A 21,662-nucleotide genomic window follows, 5' to 3' on the forward strand; every position below is an offset into this window, starting at 1 on the left:
ATCAGAAAGATTTTGTCGATTTTGTTCTTTTTTTCTCTCTCGGGGGGAGTAAACAGATTACATCACGTGACCGGGTCCAGTTGTTATTATGGAAACAATATATTTTTTTTTTGGTACATGCGTGCGACACGATGCAATTCCAGCTATCAGCAGGCGCCGCTCCGTAAAGCGCATGCAGCAAACTTGTAACGGTTGTAATGTGGGGATGTTGATTTCAGCTGCCACGCTCAGATGAATGACAACATTCTCTCAACTCCGTGAATACATGAATAAATAAACAAGACAAGAATCTACGCTCGGTGGATCTCTCTCTCTCTCTCTCTCTCTCTCTCTCTCTCTCTCTCTCTCTCTCTCTCTCTCTCTCTCTCTCTCATTCTTTAGTTCTTTCCCCCTAATCTTCAGTCTCTCCGTCTTTCCTTCAGTCTTTTGCTTTCATGAATTAATGAATAACCTCTGAATCTGAAACTGTCTGTATCCATCTTGCTTTCAATATTTTTACTGCCTTTATTCATAAATTAGTAATCAGAAAATGTTAGGACAAAAAATCCCGCTGTATGAGCAAGTTTTTCCCCCTCTCCGTTCTCCTCCACTCTCTTTCTCTCCGTCCATTTCTGAGAGACTCGGGTCCTCTGTTCTTTGGAGATTGCATTTTTCTGTGTTCTCTGTTCTTCCCTCATTATGTGCTGCCTTCTTCAGTCCTGCTCTTTGATAGTCTCTCTCTCTCTCCTCTCCCACCACTTTGCCATTTGCAGTTAATCAGCACTAATAATGATTGCAAGTTGGCCTTGGTCCAATCATACAAACTCATCATGCACACAAGCATGGCGCGCACACGGCACACACACAAACAACCCACATGTTAGAGCGCTGCGCGAGATGCTGTGAACGACTAACTCTTGTGAGTGCCCGTGTGTGTGTGTGTGTGTGTGTGTGTGTGTGTGTGTGTGTGTCGGGTTGTGTGGGTGATGATTCATGGATGCACAGTAACAGCCACTTATCAGCCCGAGGAAAGACAATGGCATTGTGAGGGCTCATCACTCACATTTACTCCGCAACACACAGGAGAGGAAAAACCTTCCTTTAACATCCACTGTCAGCGGCTCCTTTTTTTTTTTCCCCCCGTCTGTATTTTATTGTACCTGGCGGGACTCCGGTGGAGATGGTGGAGGGCGTGACCACGCCCCGCCCCGCGGCGGTGAGCGCTGCCACCTGCAGCGTGTACGCGGTGGTGGAGGTGAGTCCGGTCAGCTGGTACTGCAGGGTGGAGTTTGACAGCGAACGTTCCTCACGACTCGACTCTGCGCCAGAAACTTCCCACCACAACACGTAGCCTGCAGGGTGTGGAGCACACGCTGGGTTAATAAAGGAGCGCACAGACACGAGCAGACGTGGATACACACAAACACATGCACATGCACACACACACACACACACACACACACACACACACACACACACACACACTGGCGCATAATGAGAGGCGTGAAGCCAAAAAAGGAGGAAGGCAGCGCTGGAGGGGTAACTACAGTCAAAATCCCTGTCTGTCCTTACGCATCTTCAGAGTCATGCATCACACTCCACCACTTTCTAACATGTGTGTGTGTGTGTGTGTGCGTGTGTGTGTGTGTGTGTGTGTGAGGCCACATGTGAGTAAAGCCCCGGAGAGGGTAAATGGTCCCTCATCTGTCTGTGTGCTCACCAGGTGTTGGATGAAAAGCAGGTTGAGGAGAAAAGAGTAAATGTGCAAGGTGACCTTGATTGAATGTCCTCTTTGAGTGTGTCGGCCCGACTGTATCGTGTGGACTTTGTTTTGTAGGCGATCACCCGACACACACACACACACACACACACACACACACACACGCGCGCGCGCAGAGTCGCTTAATTCACAGCAGCTTGTCGTGCTCATTGTCTAACGGGGGCCACGGACGAGCTGAGGCAAAATTAATTTGGGGGCTTGAGCTCTGCGACGCGCCACACAAACAACACCATGGGTGTCGGGATGCGTGGGATAAGGGCAAGTTGGAGTTAATGTGAAAAGACAAGCTGCAGAGAGAAGGGATTAGCGGATGATGAATCAGTCGAACACCGACACACAGGCGAAGAAAAGACTAATTGGAGAAGTTTTAGGGTTCCTCTCTCTTTTTTTTTTTTTAATACCTATATTAGTCATTCTGCACTCTGGATCATAAGGTACTGTGGAGGTGTGGAGCAACAACTACTGCACAAAAAGAAACCCTACAATGCGGCGAAAAGCTGTTTTTAAAGTCGCGTGCATTGGAATTCAGGGATCTGCACAAACATGTACAAAGCAAGAAGTAATTCACTTCCTGGCAACATACAACACATGTTCATGGAAATGGACTAGAGGAAGAACTCAAACTACTATCTGAAAATATTTGATGGTGACATCGTTGTTCTTGGTTTTCTCGTCTTCTCTTTTTAACATTCTTGATTCTTGATGCATTTTGTTCTTTTTTGTTGTTGTTGTTGTTGTTGTCGTCGACATGAAATGAAGCATGTTCAATTAATTCATGTCTCATCGTTATGCGTTTGACTTTCCGGCGAGAAGACGCTCACCAACCCTAATTAAAGCTTCCCTCTCAGCTGTTCGCGGGAGTGAACGTGGCCCGATGGAAGCTTCTTGATCATGGAGGAGACGAGTTAAGAGGTACTTTAAATGCTCTGACCGATGATGATGCCGTTCTTGTCTGCGGGATCCGCCCAGCTGACTCTGAGCGACGTGTCCAAGATTTCCGTGAAGCTCAGGTGGCGAACAGGTCCAGGTGCTGAGAAAAAAAAAGATTCAGATCATATTACTAATATTTTTTAGGAAATCATCCCTCCACACAAGCCTCTTGTCCATGCAGCCCATTACTTTCTGCTCTTCGACTTCCTACACCACCTCCTAATCACTTAGGCATCGATAACCACGCGCACACACGCGCCCACACACACACGCGCCCACACACACACACACACATGCCTGTCATTTCTCATTTCATGTATGGCTCTCTAACCACTCTCCCTGCAAAGCGATTAAGCTATTCATCTAAGACATTCAATAACACTCACACACACGCACACATACACACACACACACACACACACACACACACACACACACACGCAAAAAGCTATCATCAAGCAAGAATTACACCCACCGTTAACCCTGCAGCACACCCAGCACCCAATCAATACCAGTCCACGGCTGTGTTGGAGTGTGTGCTTGTGTGTGTGTGTGTGTGTGTGTGTGTGTGTGTGTGTATGTGTACAAATGGCTTCTAATATCCCCTTCCCACTCGATAATTGCTGGTTGTTAATAATTGCTTGTCTGTCTGCCTATAGGCTATTGTGTTTATTTGACGCTGCGACTCTGTGCATGTATACTTGCAACTGGGCAGCTATTATGTTTATCAATGGACCAGAAGGCTATAAATACGAGTATGTCTCAAAAACATATGAATTAATTCCCCTTAAAAAGACACAGTGAGGGGGGCGACATATCAAAAAGGAGACAATAGAAAGTAGAGGCCTGAGAGAAAACGCAGCGCACACAGCTGCGCTTCACACTGATTGAAACAGCTGGAGTGAACACAAAGCAAGTCAATACGCTGTCATTAATATTCACAGGAGAGGCTGGTCTCTGTGTTCTGTTCACATTGGAGTGTACACGCGCGCGCGTGTGTGTGTGTGCGTGTGTGTGTGTGAGTGTGTGTGAGTACTCACTGTCCTCGTGCGTCTGCAGCATAGTGGGCGGGCTCCGGGGGCCGTCTCCAGGCGTGGTGAAGCAGAGGGTGGAGCCAAAGTACCAGGTGAACTTCTTGAGCCCGCCGACTAACCCCGTGTGGCGCGAACCGGGGTAGTCCGGGGTGATGGTCACCACGACGACGTCCTGCGGAGTCTGCTCGGGCCAGATCAGCAGCTGCGAGAGACGGAATGGTTAGTGGGCTTTTAATCCGGCGGGTCGGCCACACCACCGAAAATGGCCATCGCGGCTATTGTCTCGTTGTCTTTTTTTCCATTATTGTTTTTGTTCAATCGTCATTTTTAATCAAGCAGCGTTAGCTCCAGGCCATCGGAATTAATTGAAAAAGGTTTTTTTTTTTGTTTTTTTTTGTGTCATTAAATGCTCCCAACTGCCAAAAAGCTGGCAAAAAAAAGAAATGGCAAAAACAATATTAATGTTTCGTTAACATCGAAATAAAAGTCGATCTGCATCTCAAATTTAAGCATTTATTTACGTATGAGTGTAGCACTTTACATAAATTCCTGCCAGCAGTCATAACAACGTCTGAGAAGTCCAACTAAGTCTAATGAAAAGTTAATTCGGCTCTATTGTGAGAATTGATTTATATTCAGAACCGCAGCAGTTTTGTTTGCGTTATTGCTATATTTACAAAAACAAGCGCGAGGGGGGGGGGGGAGAAAAGCATACACTTAAATATTCATAATGAGAGACAAGCCACAGGCAACGCTGTGTGATATGGAGCCATATTTATAGATCCTGGTTAAACAATAACTTGCCGAGATGCGAAGTTGCCACCAAGTTTTTCGCGGGGAAAACAAGTTGCGTATAATAAAAATAATTCAAAATGTCTGCTGTTTTTTTTTACTGTATTTGTTCTGGTTCATTTTTTGGCACATTAAATGATAAACACAAACGGCACTTCTTGAATGCATCAGTGACGGCATGCAGTGTGTGTGTGTGTGTGTGTGTGTGTGTGTGTGAAGTCATTTTCAGTATGAATCCCCATAATTACGTTGGCAGTGATGTGACACAAAACACGATTAATACGTGTAAAAAAATATCAACTCGTTGCTCACTACACAGTCTTATTGTCTAAGTGAATAAAGTGATTACGGGCGCAGCCTACACATATTTTATTGATATATTTATTGTTTGCGGCCGTTAGGGGTCGCTATTGATGACACAGCAGAGTGCATTGTTTTTGAGTTGTTTTACATTACATTACATTACATGTCATTTAGCTGACGCTTTTATCCAAAGCGACTTACAATAAGTGCATTAAACCATGAGTCCAAACTCAGAACAACAAGAACAAGAAGTACAATTTCTTCAATAACGTTAAACTACAGAGTACTATCCGTAAGTGACATTTAAGTGCTACTAAAGTGCTAAACTACAAAGTGCTATCGGTAAGGGACATTTAAGTGCTACTAGAGTGCTACTACGGCTCTACCTTCCCTATTCAAGGTATAGTCGAAAAATATGTGTTTTTTTTAGTTTGCGACGGAAGATGTAGAGACTTTCTGCTGTCCTGATGTCAATGGGGAGCTCGTTCCACCAATGAGGAGCCAGCACAGCAAACAGTCGTGATTTTGATGAGTGTTTAGCTCGAAGTGAAGGAGCTACAAGCCGATTGGCAGAAGCCGAGCGAAGCGAACGGGCTGGGGTGTGAGGTTAGACCATGTCCTGGATGTATACCGGACCCGATCTGTTCGCAGCACGGTACGCAAGTACCAATGTTTTGAAGCGGATGCGGGCGGCCACCGGTAACCAGTGAAGGTCGTGGAGGAGCGGAGTAGTGTGGGTACATTTCGGGAGGTTGAAGACCAGTCGAGCAGCTGCATTCTGGATTTACGAAGGATTTACGAAGCCTTATAGTCCGTTGGCGGAGATCTGCACTTTACTGAGTTATCAGTTATCACTTTAAATTGATCTGGTTTATTGTTTATTCAGCCAATATGCTTCTTGCTAGTTAACCGTGACGCATTTTTTTTTTGTGGCTGTTGTGGATTGTAGCGCGACAAACAGACATTCTGCTGAAGAGAAAAAAAAAAGTGTTACAGAAACACACTTATGTTGCCAAATATAAATATAAAATCTATATTTCCCCGTAAAAAAGCTGTTCCACTGCATCATATTATCTCTACAATCTGCAAAAGCAACCCAATGAAAGCCCCACAGAGATCTTCTCGTTGGTGAAACCCAGAGACAGTGGAGCTCTTCTCTCTGCCCAGGGCGCCCGGTCCGTCATGGCGGATGAAGGTCTTCCCATTCTACTTTATTATCAGCACAGTGCAGCGAGAGCGCTGATCTGGGACCCTCGAGCATCGGAACGCTCCGTCCACTCTCAAAAGCGCGCCGGTGGGGACGATCGGGGTAGCGCTGTTGCTATAGCGACGGGTGCATTCTGGACCTGGGTTGCAACGGGGGAAAACCCAAAGGCGCGCCGGAGAACACAGCGCTGTCGCCGAGGAGACATCGAGCACGGGCAAGAACAACACGACGCTAAAGAAAAACAAACAAGCACAGTTTGTGGTCTTTCTGCTGCGCGGTGTGAAACCTCGTGAGGCGTGAGGATCTCATGTACTGAGCTATAGGTGCTGCGCTTCTTAACGCGTCTTCTATACAACCGGGTTCATATAATGAATGCTCGACCCTTCGTCACGCAAAGATAGAGAGGAATGTTACCGTTGTCTGAAACAAAAATCTGAAGCTTTTTCGAGGACACACAAAATGTGTCTCTTTGGTTCCACCTGCAGCAATCAGGCTTGGAGCTATATTATTACGGGTATTGTATACAGCCAGTGACCTGTGTTGGGATGAGATGAGATGGGGCTTTGCTTCATATGCTTTGTAATTAATATCATTATCTACCGTCCGCTAACCAGAACCACACACACATGTGCAGCTCCACTAAATCAGAGTGGTGGAGCCCACGTTCTACAGAGACGGCATCAGACAGAGGGAAAGCCATATAGTATTTATTAAGCAACGAAGACGTCAACATCAACATTCTCTAAAACACACACACACACACACACACACGGACCCAGTGATGCACATCAGGAATGTGATGTGTTTTCTTTGTTATGTTAATCAGCTCCTTGAGGGTCGGTTGCCACAATGAAGTGAATAATAAATCTTGCATACTAAAAAACTACTACGTATAGATCACTCACAGCATTCAACCCCGGCTCCCCCATTATCCTGCCTCTTTATTATTATTATTATTATCTCTTATTTCTCTTCGGTCTCTCGCACCCTATTTGCTCAACACCTCCTCTCCTCTTTCAACACATTTAATCCTCCCTCTCTTTTTCCTCCATCTAGGCGTTTTCATTTTTATACCTGGAGGCTGATCCTTCACTCGGCCGGGGCTAAGCATATGGGTAAACAAGAGCAGAGCAATGCATTCTGGGCCACGACCTTTTGAGCTGAAAGACCTTCTTTTTTTTTTTAAACAGCTAAAAAAATTGTTTGTATGGCTTGTTTTTATAAATAAAATGTACGCATATGATTTTTTTTTTCACGTCACTTCTCAGACATTACAGGCCAGATTCCCGCACGTATAAAGAATCCATCAAGACAAAAAGGATCTTTTATCTTATCAACCTTTACAAGAACGCAGTGTTAACATCCACACACACACACACACACACACACGTCGAGGCTTACCTTGTACCCCTGGTTGATGCCATTAATAAACTGCTGAGGCGGAGGGTTCCACGTGAAGCGGATGGTCGTGGAGTTGATAGCTAAAACTTCCACTTCCTGCGGAGGTGCTGTGGGAACTGAGCACACGGGAAACATTTAGCTGCAGCCGGTTCACCACAGGGAGGAGGAAGAGTGTTTAGATGGGAACAACATGCACAATGGCAGACTTGGAGCCCCAAGCTGCAGAAATAAACAGCTTTCAAGGTTACACTTGAACTTTTTCAACAAGTTGTGTGCCTTTAAATCATACAGCACCATATTTCACATTGATATTCAGTTCATTTTTTAAATTAAAATATCTGCTTGGCTTGCACAAGTTAAATGCCAACCCCACGCTGCTATTCTCTGCTGCAAAATGACCTAATTTCTCAATGAAATTCATCTCATCTATTGTATTTTGCGTTGCACATATTTTTTTTTCTTCTCGCGCGGTATCGTTTGAGGGATAAGTGAGATACGGGGTGCTGCTCCTCCAGTGACAGGGGCTGAACAATGACGGCTCATAAAAGACAGCCAAAGTGATAAATGGGGTCCATTACGGCCGTTCAGTCGGTGACCTCAGGAGGACCGACGGCGGCCGCAGGAAAGTTAGATGACTCACTGGAGTTGTTGGTTAAATCCACGGAGACGCATCGCTCTCCCTTTACTGCGGCCCCGTCAAGCTTTATGACGACCCACATGATGATGACGATGTAACGGCGTCGCCATCATCAATTGAATGGAAATGATAATGTACTAGAAACTTGAACGGTGACACTGGATTCGTATAAATGCTTAAGGTACTCACGTTACGGTGGAGCACTCCCAAGAGGCAGGGTGTTAAAGAAATAATGGTAATATTTCTTTTATTTCGCGGTTTTGGGGGTCAAGTTAAAAGAAACTTGGATCTTATATTTCCGACAATGCAACTTACGAAATGGTACATTTTTTTTTTTATCTTCTTTCAAACCCCCACACATCCACTACTGTAATGTAGGTTTTCAATTAAACCCCCAAATAACCCCCGGTGACATCATCGGGGGTTATTTTATTAAAACACTTTTCCCAGGAGACACGAGCCTGCGTATAGTTGTCCTCGTGAAGTGCATCAACACTTTGTTATTTATACATTGTTGGGATAAAAAACAACAACAACACATCTATGTTCAAACAAATCAGCCTCAAACCAGGACTCTCTGGTTTTTCTTTGTTTAAATTTTGAATCCGCAGTTCAAAGATTCGACAATAAAAAAAATGTCAATAATAAGAATGTGCAGTCAAACTAAAGCAGCAGTACTAATAATTTAAAGAGTGAATAGCAGAACAGCTGTTTGAAGCGTGCATGGCCAAGGCCTTTACTGCCACCAGAGAGTGAGACGATTGCGCAATATACTCTGTATATCAGAGCAATTTTCTCCTTTGAAAAGTAGGTTACTTTATTCGGGGAAAAAAAACGAGACTGGCTATGTAAATACGGTAAACAAGGACCGCTCAATGTAGCGCTCACACAAAGATCCACTCACACATCACTGTTTCTGTTTACTTTTCTCATTTCTTATTTCCCCCCTCATGCCGGTGCATTAATGTGCCTCTTTGCATGTGAATATTTAGGCTTCATATGGAATCTATCAGAGCAGCAGGTCTCCAGGAGGAGCAGAGTGGAGTATAAAAATATATACAAATATATACATACTGCATGTGTGTCCGTGGGCCACATGATACGGTGATTACGCTGTAAGGGGTTTATGCTGACGCTCGAGAGCCACGGAGTGATAATGCACTGTTGCATGATGGGAATGGCCTTTGCATCTCGTGTTTATTGAGCCCAAAAAAAAAATAAAAAAGAGAGAGCCAGACGAGACAAGAGTGCACCGAGCTGAGAAACGGAAAGGGAAGAGACGAGTGAGAGAAAGAGTCGACGGAGGATGAGAAGACAGAGAGGGAGACGGAAGATTAATTGATGTTGAAGATGCCCCCCCCCCCCCCCCCCCCCCCCCCTCATCCTCCCCCCCGCCATGCTGACTGTACTCCAGGGAATCTGCTTCTAACCCCTTGCAGCTCACTGCTACAGATAAAACACTAAACTCCGTCCTCTGGGGGAATCTTAGTATGCGTGTGTGCCCGTGTGTGTGCCCGTGTGTGTGCCCGTGTGTGTGTGTGTGTGTGTGTGTGTGTGAGAGAGAGAGAGCAACGTTATCAGAGTGTAACACGGACTTCAACCACATCCTCTCAGAGATAGTGAGGGAGAACATGTCCAATCCACTGCAGCCACTCCCATTAAACCACATTAGAATAATTAATGAGCCTACCTCCCTCTCCTGTGTCTATAAACCTACCCTGAACTTTTTTTTTTTGAATTTTTTATGTGCACGTGTGTGTGTGTGTGAGAGTGTATGAAGCTCAGTCTATCTTTAATAAAATATAATCCACTGTTGGAATAAAAGTCAGGAGGAGTGGAGCACGACCCCTTCCTCTTTCTTTAAGGCCTTTGCTTACATTCCTCCATCTTTCACTCCATCGCCGTGGACTCAAGAGTGTGTTCATGACAACCCACACGCTATATTATTGTATGGCATCATATGTAGAGAGCGGCACAGACTCCTCGGCCAGACAGGGAGGTGTAATCCCTCCGGCATGTCCCTGCGTCGGCCCCGGAGTCTCCTCCGAGCCGGCTGAATCCTCCGGGGGGGGGGGGCAACGTTGACAAGTCTGAGCTGCATGGAGACGACCGGCCTGCTGAGGGAGCGCTGCCTGTCACTGTGATCTCCAGTGGTAGGAAATCGTTGAGGATGCTCCACCGTATCGCTATGACAACCCCAATGAAAAGGTCTCTCTGTGGTGTGCTGGAGCGCAGAAGTTTTTTTTTTAAAGAGATGTGTGCGCTTTCACACAATTGACTCAAAAATGTGTCCACGTCAAAAAGGAAAATATAGATCAAGCAAAAGTTCAGAAGTAAGCGTAACGTGTGGAAAATGCCACGCGCCAAGTTTGTTTAGGACTTTAATGCTTCTTGTTCTCTTTTATTTCATTAATAACAAAGGTCTATGATCACATCTCACAGACGCATATCAATTCCTGTTATTTCTATCGACATGAAATAAAGCTCTCCCTATTTATAAATGTGGGGTTCTTGCATTATGATATTATAATAAGTACCACGGTTTGACATATTGACAACAATATTGACAAATAATCAGACATCTCTCGTCTCACCTCAAAAGTTCATTATGAATCTATTTCTAGAATGTATTTCACCACCTGGACACACATTTTGCCCTCAAAGTGGGAACACGTGTGTGCGTTTAATGTCTCTTCTTGGTCCGGGATTTAAGAGCTTCTTTTGGGCAGTTAATGAAAGCAATGCACACTAAAAGATTATGCTCCTAATATTTCTATGCTGGAATACTCCAAGTTCAGTGACGTGTGTGTGTGCGTGTGTGCGTCTGTGCGTGTGTGCGTGTGTGCGTGTGTGCGTATGTGCGTGTGTGCGTATGTGCGTGTGTGCGTGTGTGTGCGTGTGTGTGCGTGTGTGCACGGACCGCCGCTCGACATAATGTCTCAAAACCCTCTTGGTACATTTGCTTTTCCCTCTAAGACCGAGAGATTAAAGTGTGTGTATGTGTGTGTGTGTGTGTGTGTGTGTGTTCCTAACTCACCTCCCTGCAGCGTGTACTCAGTGACCGAGCTGCTGTAGACGCCCAGGCCGGCCCCAGTGAAGGCAGCCACCTGGATCTGGTACTGGGTCCAGATGATCAGGTCTTTCAGCAGACAGTAGTTGGTCTCCGGGCTGCTGATGTTCTTCTCCTGGTAGTCCCCCGGCAGCCCTGCCAGACGGTACCTACACACACACACACACACACACACACACACACACTTGTAAATATATTGGTGTGTAGCTAAACAAATGCAACGCAACACTAAGACAAATGCATGTCCAGTAGTAGAGAACTGAAACTTACACACACACACACACATTAATAATTAATAATGTCTGCAAATCGATCCCCCTAAATGCAACACACTTGTTCTTTTACCACATGTTTATTATTCCCTTGGCCCATATGTTCTTTAAACTGTTTATATTATTTGCACCTTCCTTGGTCAACACTTTGCAAATTACATCCTCTTTGTATCACACAGCACAGCTCAGTGTTTTCTTTTATATTTTGTATTTTTTCTTTCTTATTATAGTGTAAACACGCTTTGGACATGAATATGGGTAAAACAACCACATGTGTTACACTTCCCAAGATACTGTGCACAGAGCTTAATAAAAAAGATAACATAAAGCCACGCGAGTGTTGATATTGTATAATCCTAAATACAAGTGTTGACCATCTGGGAGGCAGAGAAACTGTTCTGAAGGATCTTCTATCGTTAAAAAACTTGAATCGCGTCAGAAACCCTTAAAAAATATAACAAAAAACCTTTAATGCCCGCTCAACATCTCTGAGTAGTCCACCTTCAAGGCCTTCGCTTTACTACACGTGATATAAATGTGCACTTAAAAGGATATATGAGCCGACGAGACAGGGCGGTGTAATACCACTTAGGTATTGTACATATCTGATGGAGTTCAATGGAGTAATAATCCACGTGTCAGCGTTTTAATATGGAGCCTATTGGGTGTAACAGGATATTCCAACGTTTCACCGGAGTCAGCGCTCTATCACACACACACACACACACAAAAGGAGAATGCAAAGGGGAAGACATGGACAGGTAGAAGTTCTTGTCCAATAAATCTGGAATAAAATCTGTCGTTTCTATTTTTTTCGACTGAGTTCAGAAGTGGAGTCAGATAACACGCTGAATGACGGATAAAGACCCGATAGCTTCATCTGCAATTATATGCAAATGGCGTGTGAGGGAGCTGATTACACTTTAAGTATACGTCAAAGTGAAGGACAGTGCAGAGCCGTCCCTATTAAAATGCATTATAATACATTTATAGACACATTTTCATGCGTCAGAGAGTGGTTTAGAAGAGTGAAAAAAATATTCCAGATGCCAAGTTGTTTAAAAGCTAAATAACCCACATTTAAATACATGCGCAATGGTCTGAAGCAGCAAAATGAAGTATTTTTCTTTAAAAATGACTGATTATCAAAATGTTTGAACGTTTATTTCCTGCTATGTAACCAATCAATTACTTGACTAAATGTTTCCACAACATAGAACAATTTGAAATGTAAATAAAGGCATCGTAAGACTTTTCATTGGTGTTATAAACACTGTGCGTATATATATATATATATATATATATATATATATATATATATATATATATACACATATATATATACCGTAGCACGTATCCTCGGAGGACTCCGTTGAGCTGGAGCTCGGGCGGAGGCTGCCACTGGACCATGATGGACTGGTTCGTCCGTCCACTGGCCACAATATTCTTCGGGGGAGCGCTGGGTGCCTCCTCCCTCAGCATCAATCTAACAAACAAACAAACACAAGGAAGAAAAAGAGGGATTTTGATTACGTTTTATTAGTCGCCTGGTAACGAGGACATCATGGCGTCTTCGCATTTCACTTAGATGGACGGCAGCAGCATAATAGATAAGTAGGTTAAAACGTATCTTCATATTTTCTAGTGTGAGCGGGGGGTCAGACGGTGATTATAATCACTGGAAAATACACGAGACAGGACTGCAACTTATTATGAATCATCTCCCAGCTCAAGCAGCTCTGATGAATTCTTATTGTATTTTTCTCATTGCCCATCACCCCTCTCATCCCTCGCTCGACGGCGTGTGTCTCGCACATTTCATCTCACACATTTGCTTCTCATCTTCCGCCCGTAATCGTTCATTTGTTTCAAACACCCCCCCCCCCCCCCCCAAAAAAAAGATGCCGGCGCCGCTGCTGGGAAACGTTTTAACGCATCACTTCCAGCGCGCCACAGATGACGGAGCACAAATGTGAACGGCGTTCCCTGAACTCAGCACGAGTGTGTTTTACCAACTGGCAGATTGGAGCGACGCATCGCAGATTACTCTTTAAATTCTGCTATTATTTAGTTATTATTTCTGCCTCCACGTGACCCGGTCGCAGCAACAGTTCGTTGATCACCATTAGCCGAGAGTGAACAAAGAGCTGTCTTCCCCTCCCTAGTGAGGTCGGCGTGATCCCTCTCTCTCTCTCTCTCTCTCTCTCTCTCTCTCTCTCTCTCTCTCTGCTCCGGTCAACTCTCTTCTGTCCCTCCAAATCTTTTTTCCACCATCTTTCCATTCGACACTTCGATCCCATTTCTCAATTTTTCTTCCTCTCCCATCTGCAAACTTTCACCTTTCATCCATCGAGTCCTTTGGCCTCAATTATTTCATCCTTCTATCTTTTACTCATCCCCCCCCCCCCCCCATTACACCCCCACCCGTGATTAAAGCTCCCGGCCCTCTCATGGTTGGTAAAGTACACAGGCTGAGCTGGTCAGCCTCTGGCTTTACTGTAAGCAGCTCAGCTAACGTAATCAGAGCCATATGTGCTCACACACACACACATAAACAAACACACACACACACACACACATAAACAAACACACACACACACACATAAACACACCAAACACATTTCTCCCAGCTTAAGACAGACTGCTACATCCGATGGTCTTTTCCCTTCCATGGATTATGTCTGGAGATTTACATTCCCCCCCTCACACACACACACACACACACAGACACGCTTCCACTCTGTGGCCCCACGTCCCCCTGAATGATTCTCCGTGAGCTATTGAGCCGTTAGCCGTGGTGCGGCGCTCCGTGTTTGTGTGTCTGAATCCGCCGTTGAACGTGTGTGCGCACATCTTCGTGTGAAGTGAGGCCGACGAACGCAGTTACACGGCACAGGCCAGCGGTTTTTACAGCTGCGCTTTACTTCCATTAGGTTAGGCACTGTCAGGCAGCACATGTACAGTACGCACACACACGCACACACACACACACATAGGCTAATGGGCCTTGTGTGAATGAGATAGGCATTAGTGTAGCCGCCTCGAAATGGGGTATATATATATATATATATATAATCCTCAAACTATGCCACTGCTTTCTGACTGAAATTGATGATGCACATTCATGCACACACACACACACACACACACATCCGCGGGCCCCGCACAGTGCTGAACAGATGCGTCCATTCACTGTGAAACGCACACAAATGCACACTGGCGCACTTGTACTCAATAGCAGGAAACTCCTTGTGAATTGCCTTAATTTCCACCGAAGCGTTTAAGGGTAAATATTTCATACAAGCGGGGGTTCAGTACGAGGACATCAGCTTCACACCAGAGATTAATTAAATATACAATCCTTAACCCACACCCTCTCTCTCTCACACACACACACACACACACACCACTTCACATCCACCCAGAAATCATTGGTGCACACAGACACACATGTACCAGCCCATAACTGTGTCTGAACGCTGGCTGACACACTTTCTCTGTCCCTTGTTATTAAGGAAAAGAGGACTTTTTATTTGCAAGAGATTTAAATGTTTGTGTGTGTGTGTGTGTGTGGTGCTGTGGGAATTAGTCAAAGTTTCTATCTGTGTCATTCTCCACAGTTTTAATGCCCACCGGCGTTTCCTCACTTAGTCCACGACTCTTAAATGTAACGCCGTTACCGGGACGTTTAAATCTGCCTCCGTCTCTCATCCAGTAGGAGTTTGGAAACGGAGAGAAATAAGAAGCAGAAGAACTGGAACTGGAAAAAAAAAAAAAAAAGGAGGAGAGAGAAACCAGATGTGACGTGATTGGGTGAAACCAGCCGGATAGATGAGCTTATTTTCTTCTTGTTTGACACTTTAAGTCTTGTCTGCTTTAACTGTTGTGCTGTTTGGCCCCCGAGGCCAAAAAGAGATGCACAAACGGAGGAGGCTGACTCACTAACGAGACGCTGTCGGGGGGAAAGAAGAAGAAAAAAGAAGAAAAAAGTTTGTGCATTGCTCTCACGGTGGATCAAAACAAGCTGTGTCGGCCACTGCAGTAATACAAATAGATTTTGTAGTCATGCTTCAAGTTAGCTCATATTTACTGTAGCTCATATTTCCTCTCCTGATGTTTGATTTAGCATCATCATCACAGCTTCACCAGCTCCTGGCGGTGTTTGTGTATATGTATAATTAAAGGTGTGTGTGTGGGGGGGGGGAGGGGGCAGCGAGTAATCGATGGCCGTGCTGCCGGTCAGAGCCGAGGACCCTCTGTGTTGCTGAATATAAACAGGGATATTTGTGCAGAAGCTCGAAGGGTCTCAAAGTGTTTCCCAGGTGTTCTTTTATGACATGCACGTATTTATGTATTTAGAATATTTGCTTTTAGCCACGATACTGACAGCCCTGTGGTCACGACTACAACTAGATGACCCACCTTGAGATTTGGACATTCCTGTTCTACTTTAGCTTTAGCTCATTGACATGCCCAAACTACATTACCCATCAGGCTCAGCTTTGTGTTTAGTACTAATGTAATCAAGTGTTTCCAGACCTGGTTGAGGTCACAAGCTCTGATATTTTGGTAGAACAATAATGGACCTTTACAAAAAACTGAATATGCAGCTTAAGTCACTTTGAAAAAAGAAGTGCACGTGCACAGACGTGCGGTGAAAACCCAAGTGTAGAAGAAGAAGCTGGGATGACCTCACACACAGAGGGAGTTCATTCTCTGCTCAGGTAGACATTACACTATTATATCTAGCTAATAGTTGATTGCTGCTATATCAATGCTCTGAATATGCATATTGCTCCCTAACACCACTTGGAGGGCACAGCAGCTGCTGGTCTCAGTCTCATCAGTGGAATGGAAACTCCACCCTGTTATTTTGTAGGTTAATTAAATAACTGAATGAATGAATGGGGGGAAAAAAAACATCACTAATATAAAAAAGGAATAGTTTTCATGAAAGCCTTTTAAAAAAGAAATTAAATCTGGGTTCAAGGTGGAGGTCTGAAGCTACAGCGTTCTCTAGTATAAGGTTTCCATATTTAAGTTCATACATGAATTAAGTCTTTCTAGCTTCTGATTGGTTAGTTCAGTAGGACGGAAGCTGATGAGAACATGTGGAGAAGAGCTGATGTCTAAACACTTGAGTCTGGTTCATCTGTGGGATCTAAATAATTTATAAAAAACAGTTTTTTTGTCCCCTTGATGATAATCTCTCTCTTAAAATCATATGGAAGAAAGTCAGAGTCAAGTTAGGTTTCTATTAAAGAAAGAAAAAAGATCTTTTTTTTGCTTATTTTACTGAGAGGTAATAAAGAATTCAAGGATTTTATGAGCAATAGATTATGTTGATATTTTATATATTATGCACATATGATTAGATTCAGTGAATCGTGCTGCGTTATGATTCGTTCTCTGCAGACATCAGTGCCGTTGGTCCGTGAACGCCGGTTTGTCCTCCTCGTACGGCCGTACAAATGGAACACGGGTACCTTTTTCTTTATAAAGACACATTAACCAAACCACCTTCTTATCTACGTCCCCGGCTGACGCCTGAAAACCATCAGCCGCCGCCTTTTGTAACGCGGACGCATTTTGTACGTAATTCCTGGCAGCCGCGGCGCTTTCTGATGAAAGTGCTTTTCATGTTCTGCACCCTCATCTTTGGTGTGAGCCACAGAGAGTCGTGTTGAGATTATTTTTTTTACAAGCATGGAAGATTATAATAAAACAGGATTAAGGACTATTTTGTCATATGTCATATGTCATATGACATAATATTAATATTATAAATATTAAAAAAAGAAAAAAAAACTTTTTAGGCGTGCGAAACTTTAATTAATGTCTTGTTTGAGACCAATGGGAGCATCTTGGAAGAGTAAATATATATATATATATTTATATCTAAATATATATATATATAAATGTATATATATATAAAAAAAATATATATGAATATATATATATATATAAATATATATATGAAAAAAATATATATATTTATATATGAAAAAATATATATATAAAAAAAAATAATATATATATATATATAAATATATAACAATCTGCCCAGGTACATGTAAGAGTGGGCTGTAGCTTATTACCTCCTCTTCAAAAATATTGACGCAGCTTATTGGGAACAGAGCGAGAACTGACGAAGCCAATATTGTTTTTGCTTCTGCGTGTTTAAAGGGTAGAAAAGAGCGAGTTGAAGAAATGCCTCTAATCTCGGACATTTTCGCCGGACGTACAATATCTAAAGTTTAAAGTAAATAAATAACTCCCCTATGCCATGTGCACCTTCGACATAGACAGTCAAACACACATATAATTTGAAGATTGACATGCAGGAGAGCGCAGGATAAATCTCCTGTAAATCTTTAAATCTCACAAAGCTGCTACAGCACTTATTCTCCCCGTCTATCAGTGTGCGTGTGCGTGTGCGTGTGTGATGGAAAGAAAAAGTGAGAGAGTGTTTTATCACACGTCCAGCGTTAAAGGCTGATTCAGTTCGGTGACCGAACAGCTGGAATAAAAGATGAGGCAAAGAGAATGGAGACAGATGCTTTAAACTTCTGATGACGCCCCGAGTTCAAGGCATTAATACATAATCTGTCTTTCCTTCCGATAATGCCTCCTCTTTAAAGATGGTAATGGTGTGAGTGTAGGTCATGCATGAACAACTGTCCGCGCGCGTGTGTGCGTGTGTGTGTGTGTGTGTGTGTGTGTGCGTGTATGTCTGTGTGTGTGTGTGAAACACTCCAGATGGTATAATTGGATTCTCACGCAGAGAGTTTGGGCATTAAGAGGTAATGTTTCATACGCTTCGCTCACAATCGTTCATACGCTCTTATTGGATGTCCGTCTCCCGGCACACGTCTCCCCGTGACCTCTCCTGAAGAAGAGGAAGATCTCAAAATGGGAGAGTGACGATAATAAGGGCTTTTTTTCGTCATCAATATTAGAAGCTTCTCCGTCACTCTCTCTCTCTCTCTCTACATTACTGTCATCCTTTTCTCATTTGGAGCATCGGAGCTTCTGCCTCGCCCTCCCATGGGTGCAGCCGGCGCCTCGGCGCCCTGCGACCGCTCACCGCTGCGCGTCGTAATCCAGGCGAGCGGCAGACAAAACGCCGGGACGCATCCGACTGCTCAGATACGCTCGAACGTGACCACGTGACCACTCGTCCACCCCCCCCCCCCCCCCCCGCCAGCCTTTCATTTGGGATCCATGCAGCCGATTCTCCAACAACTTTGGATTTTGGACTGCGTCGGACGCGAACAATGCAGTGGTAGAAGAAGAGAGAGGCCTCGGGGGAAGGAGAGCAATAATGACACACAAGAAGCTGAAGAGGATAAGTGGGAACGATTTTGAGTGAAAAAGGAGGAAGGAGAAAGATTCTGGACAAAATATATATATATAGTGGTGAATGGAGAATGGAAATGTAATCGGAGGTGTGTGGATGTGTTCACAGCTGCTGTTGTTATGGAGGGTCCATTTGGCAGGACCACAACTGGCTCTTGCCCCCGTGGTCGCTCTCTGCAGCCAAAACAAAAAAAAACGTTTACGGAGCTGTTGACTTTATAATACATCGCCACATCTGTTGTGTTGTGTTGTGTGTGTGTGTGTGTGTGTCAGAGGTTTGTTTTATGTGTGTGTAATCTGGGGGGGGGGACATTGTTACGGGGCCTGTCGTACCTCCTCCAACCTTCATTCACTCTTTCCTGTTCCATCAGTGCTAAGGCGTCATAATCACCCCCATTAGTGTTTTCTCTTAGGATAAACATACGAACACACACACACACACACACACACACACACACACACACACACACACACAAACAAACATCTGCACGGTAATCTATTTACTTTTCAGGCCAAATAGACTTCCTCTTTTCCACACGCAGACAGTTAATTTCGTAATTTTAGTGGAAAGAGAGTATCAGGGAACAACCCACACACACACACACACACACACACACACACACACCCACACACACACACACGCACACACACATTAGTGTGTGTGGTCGTGTAAACACTGTGCCTTTTTGAATCCAAGTTCCAGTTTATTCATTCCCAGTTTGTGTAAGGCAGTGTGACCGATTCTATTACACAGAGGTGGGAACAGGCTAAAAAAAAAAAAAAAAAATACTTCTCACACATCACGGCGTGTTCTACATGGAGGAGAAAAAATGTGATTTCATGCTCTTTTGAAAACATCAGTGAAATAGTAATGTGGCTTCACCAGATGGTTGTGAAATATGTATTTAATAAAGCCGGTCGCCGTTCGTGCATGTGCACGGTCCCCCCCCCCCCCCCATGTGTGTGTGAGTGAATTACTAAAATGCGTCTCTCTTACCTCTGCGTCTCGGCGCTGTACTGACCCCGGCCCACTTGATTGACGGCACAAAGCCTGAACTGATAGGTCCTGGCAGGCGTGAGCCCGCCCACCGACACCTCGGTCAGCACCGGATCGACCTCCGATAGGTAGACCTTCCACGGTGAGTCTAGACAGAGGACACGCAGATTAGAGGCTGATAATATCTGGCCGGGGCCGGACGCTCAGGACCCATTAATCAAAAGAAGGGAGGACGGCATGAGAAGAGAGCGAGCGGGGAAAAGGAAAGGAGAAAGCTGCAGAGGATTATACATTTAAAAAAAAAAAAAAAAGAAGAAGTTTTTAAGGATGCAACAAGAATGAGTTTTGAGGCAAGAGGGAGATTAATAAAGAAACACAGATGCTTCTGTAATTGTTGCCAGTGTGTTGCCAGGTTATCTCACTTGTCTTTCCTCCGGAAGATATCACAGACAGATGCTCTATTATCATCGCACTACATGCTTGGATGTGTAAGAGAGTGGGACAGTGTCTGTGAGTGTGTGTGTGTGTGTGTGTGTGTCGGCCCAGTGAATGTATGAGAACCACATCTGACCTACACTGCATTCATAATGGCCTCTAAAACACACACACACACACACACACTATTTATTAACCCTTTCCCCCAAATAGGGACGCTGCTTTTGTCCCCGATTGGACGAGCCGTCCCCAACTAACTTAGTCTTCAGTCTGAAAGGTGTCCTCAAAAGGTGGCCCGAGTTCGGAACACACACACACACACACACACACACACACACACACACACACAGCGGGTAATGAGTGTGCACAAAGCTCTGGTGCGTCCCTCCCTGTCTTGATTCAGTCTCGGCTGACACGGACCAGACTATCATTATTTTAGAGTGTTTCTCGGAGGCGCCGCCGAGCAGCTGCTGAAATGGGCGCAGCGGGAAGCTCGCAGTCATATATTCCTGCCGTTTCCGGGAAAAAAAAAAGTCATCATCAGAATTAAGATGACTGAAAGCGTCGGGCGACATGAACATTTTGACATTCGTCCCACGCGCCACGTGCCCGGCTCCGCATTTAGCGTTCGCCGATGGAGACTCTGCAGCCATCTCCCTCCAATCTGTCTCTCCTGTCATTCTATTACTCAATCTCTCTCTCTCTCTCTCTCTCTCTCTCTCTCCCTCTCTCCCTCCATTTCTCGTTTGACAGGTGACACAGCACCAGCCTGCTGTTTGAACATCTGCGGTAGAGGGAGGGTGAGAGAAGGAGAGAGGGAGGTGGAGAGAGAGAGAGAGCGTGAGGGTGGGAGGGAAATAAGAGCTTATTTATAGGGAACCAGGATGTACATTTACTCAGCAACACCATTCTCCATATGTCTGCCTCGTGTAAACGAGTGCGTGTCCCTGCCTGGTAGACAGCAAGTGAACAGCTGTTTGTCGCTCAGGGACTATAAAGTATATCCATACGCACACACACACACACACACACACACACGTACTGTTCTCAGAGAGCTCCAGAAGGTAGTAGAGGAGAGGGGAGTTCCCGTCGAAGGGCCGCAGCCAGGACAGGAGGACGGAGCGGGAGTCGGAGTCGTTGAGGCCGGCCGCCAGGGAGCGAGGAGAGTGCGGCAGCTCGCTGAACACAGAGGGAAACAAGACAGGACCGTGAACATCACACCGGCAATATTACGACAGCAGCCGGTTAGCTTTAGCTTAGCGTACAGAAGCATGCACCTGTCTGAAGGGAACGCGATGCATTCACCAGCTGTGGCTCCACGGGGGTTATTTCATGTGCTGCAATATTTCTTGCGAGACATATATAGGTTGTGTGTCGATGGCTCCCAAAACCACATATATGACCGTCAGCAGGTGTGATTGACAGAAGCCCATCATTTTTCGGACCCCCCCCCCCCCCCCCCCCCC

At 44.8% G+C, this 21,662-nt stretch overlaps 1 protein-coding gene across 1 annotated transcript in view; it reads right to left on the reverse strand.

Moving 5' to 3' along the window:
- Positions 1 to 21,662, reverse strand: part of LOC117732724 (protein sidekick-1-like) — a 189,253-nt gene that overhangs the window by 35,038 nt on the left and 132,553 nt on the right. Inside the window, exons 4-11 of the mRNA XM_034535888.1 lie at positions 21,239 to 21,375; positions 19,762 to 19,909; positions 12,751 to 12,891; positions 11,101 to 11,282; positions 7,427 to 7,542; positions 3,730 to 3,925; positions 2,691 to 2,789; positions 1,140 to 1,331 (exon numbers count right to left, since the gene is read on the reverse strand). Coding sequence (XP_034391779.1) covers positions 1,140 to 1,331; positions 2,691 to 2,789; positions 3,730 to 3,925; positions 7,427 to 7,542; positions 11,101 to 11,282; positions 12,751 to 12,891; positions 19,762 to 19,909; positions 21,239 to 21,375 — 1,211 coding nt within the window. The remainder of the gene's footprint in view (positions 1 to 1,139; positions 1,332 to 2,690; positions 2,790 to 3,729; positions 3,926 to 7,426; positions 7,543 to 11,100; positions 11,283 to 12,750; positions 12,892 to 19,761; positions 19,910 to 21,238; positions 21,376 to 21,662) is intronic.

The sequence above is a fragment of the Cyclopterus lumpus genome, chromosome 1 (assembly GCF_009769545.1).
Source record: "Cyclopterus lumpus isolate fCycLum1 chromosome 1, fCycLum1.pri, whole genome shotgun sequence".
Classification (NCBI taxonomy): Eukaryota; Metazoa; Chordata; class Actinopteri; order Perciformes; family Cyclopteridae; genus Cyclopterus; species Cyclopterus lumpus.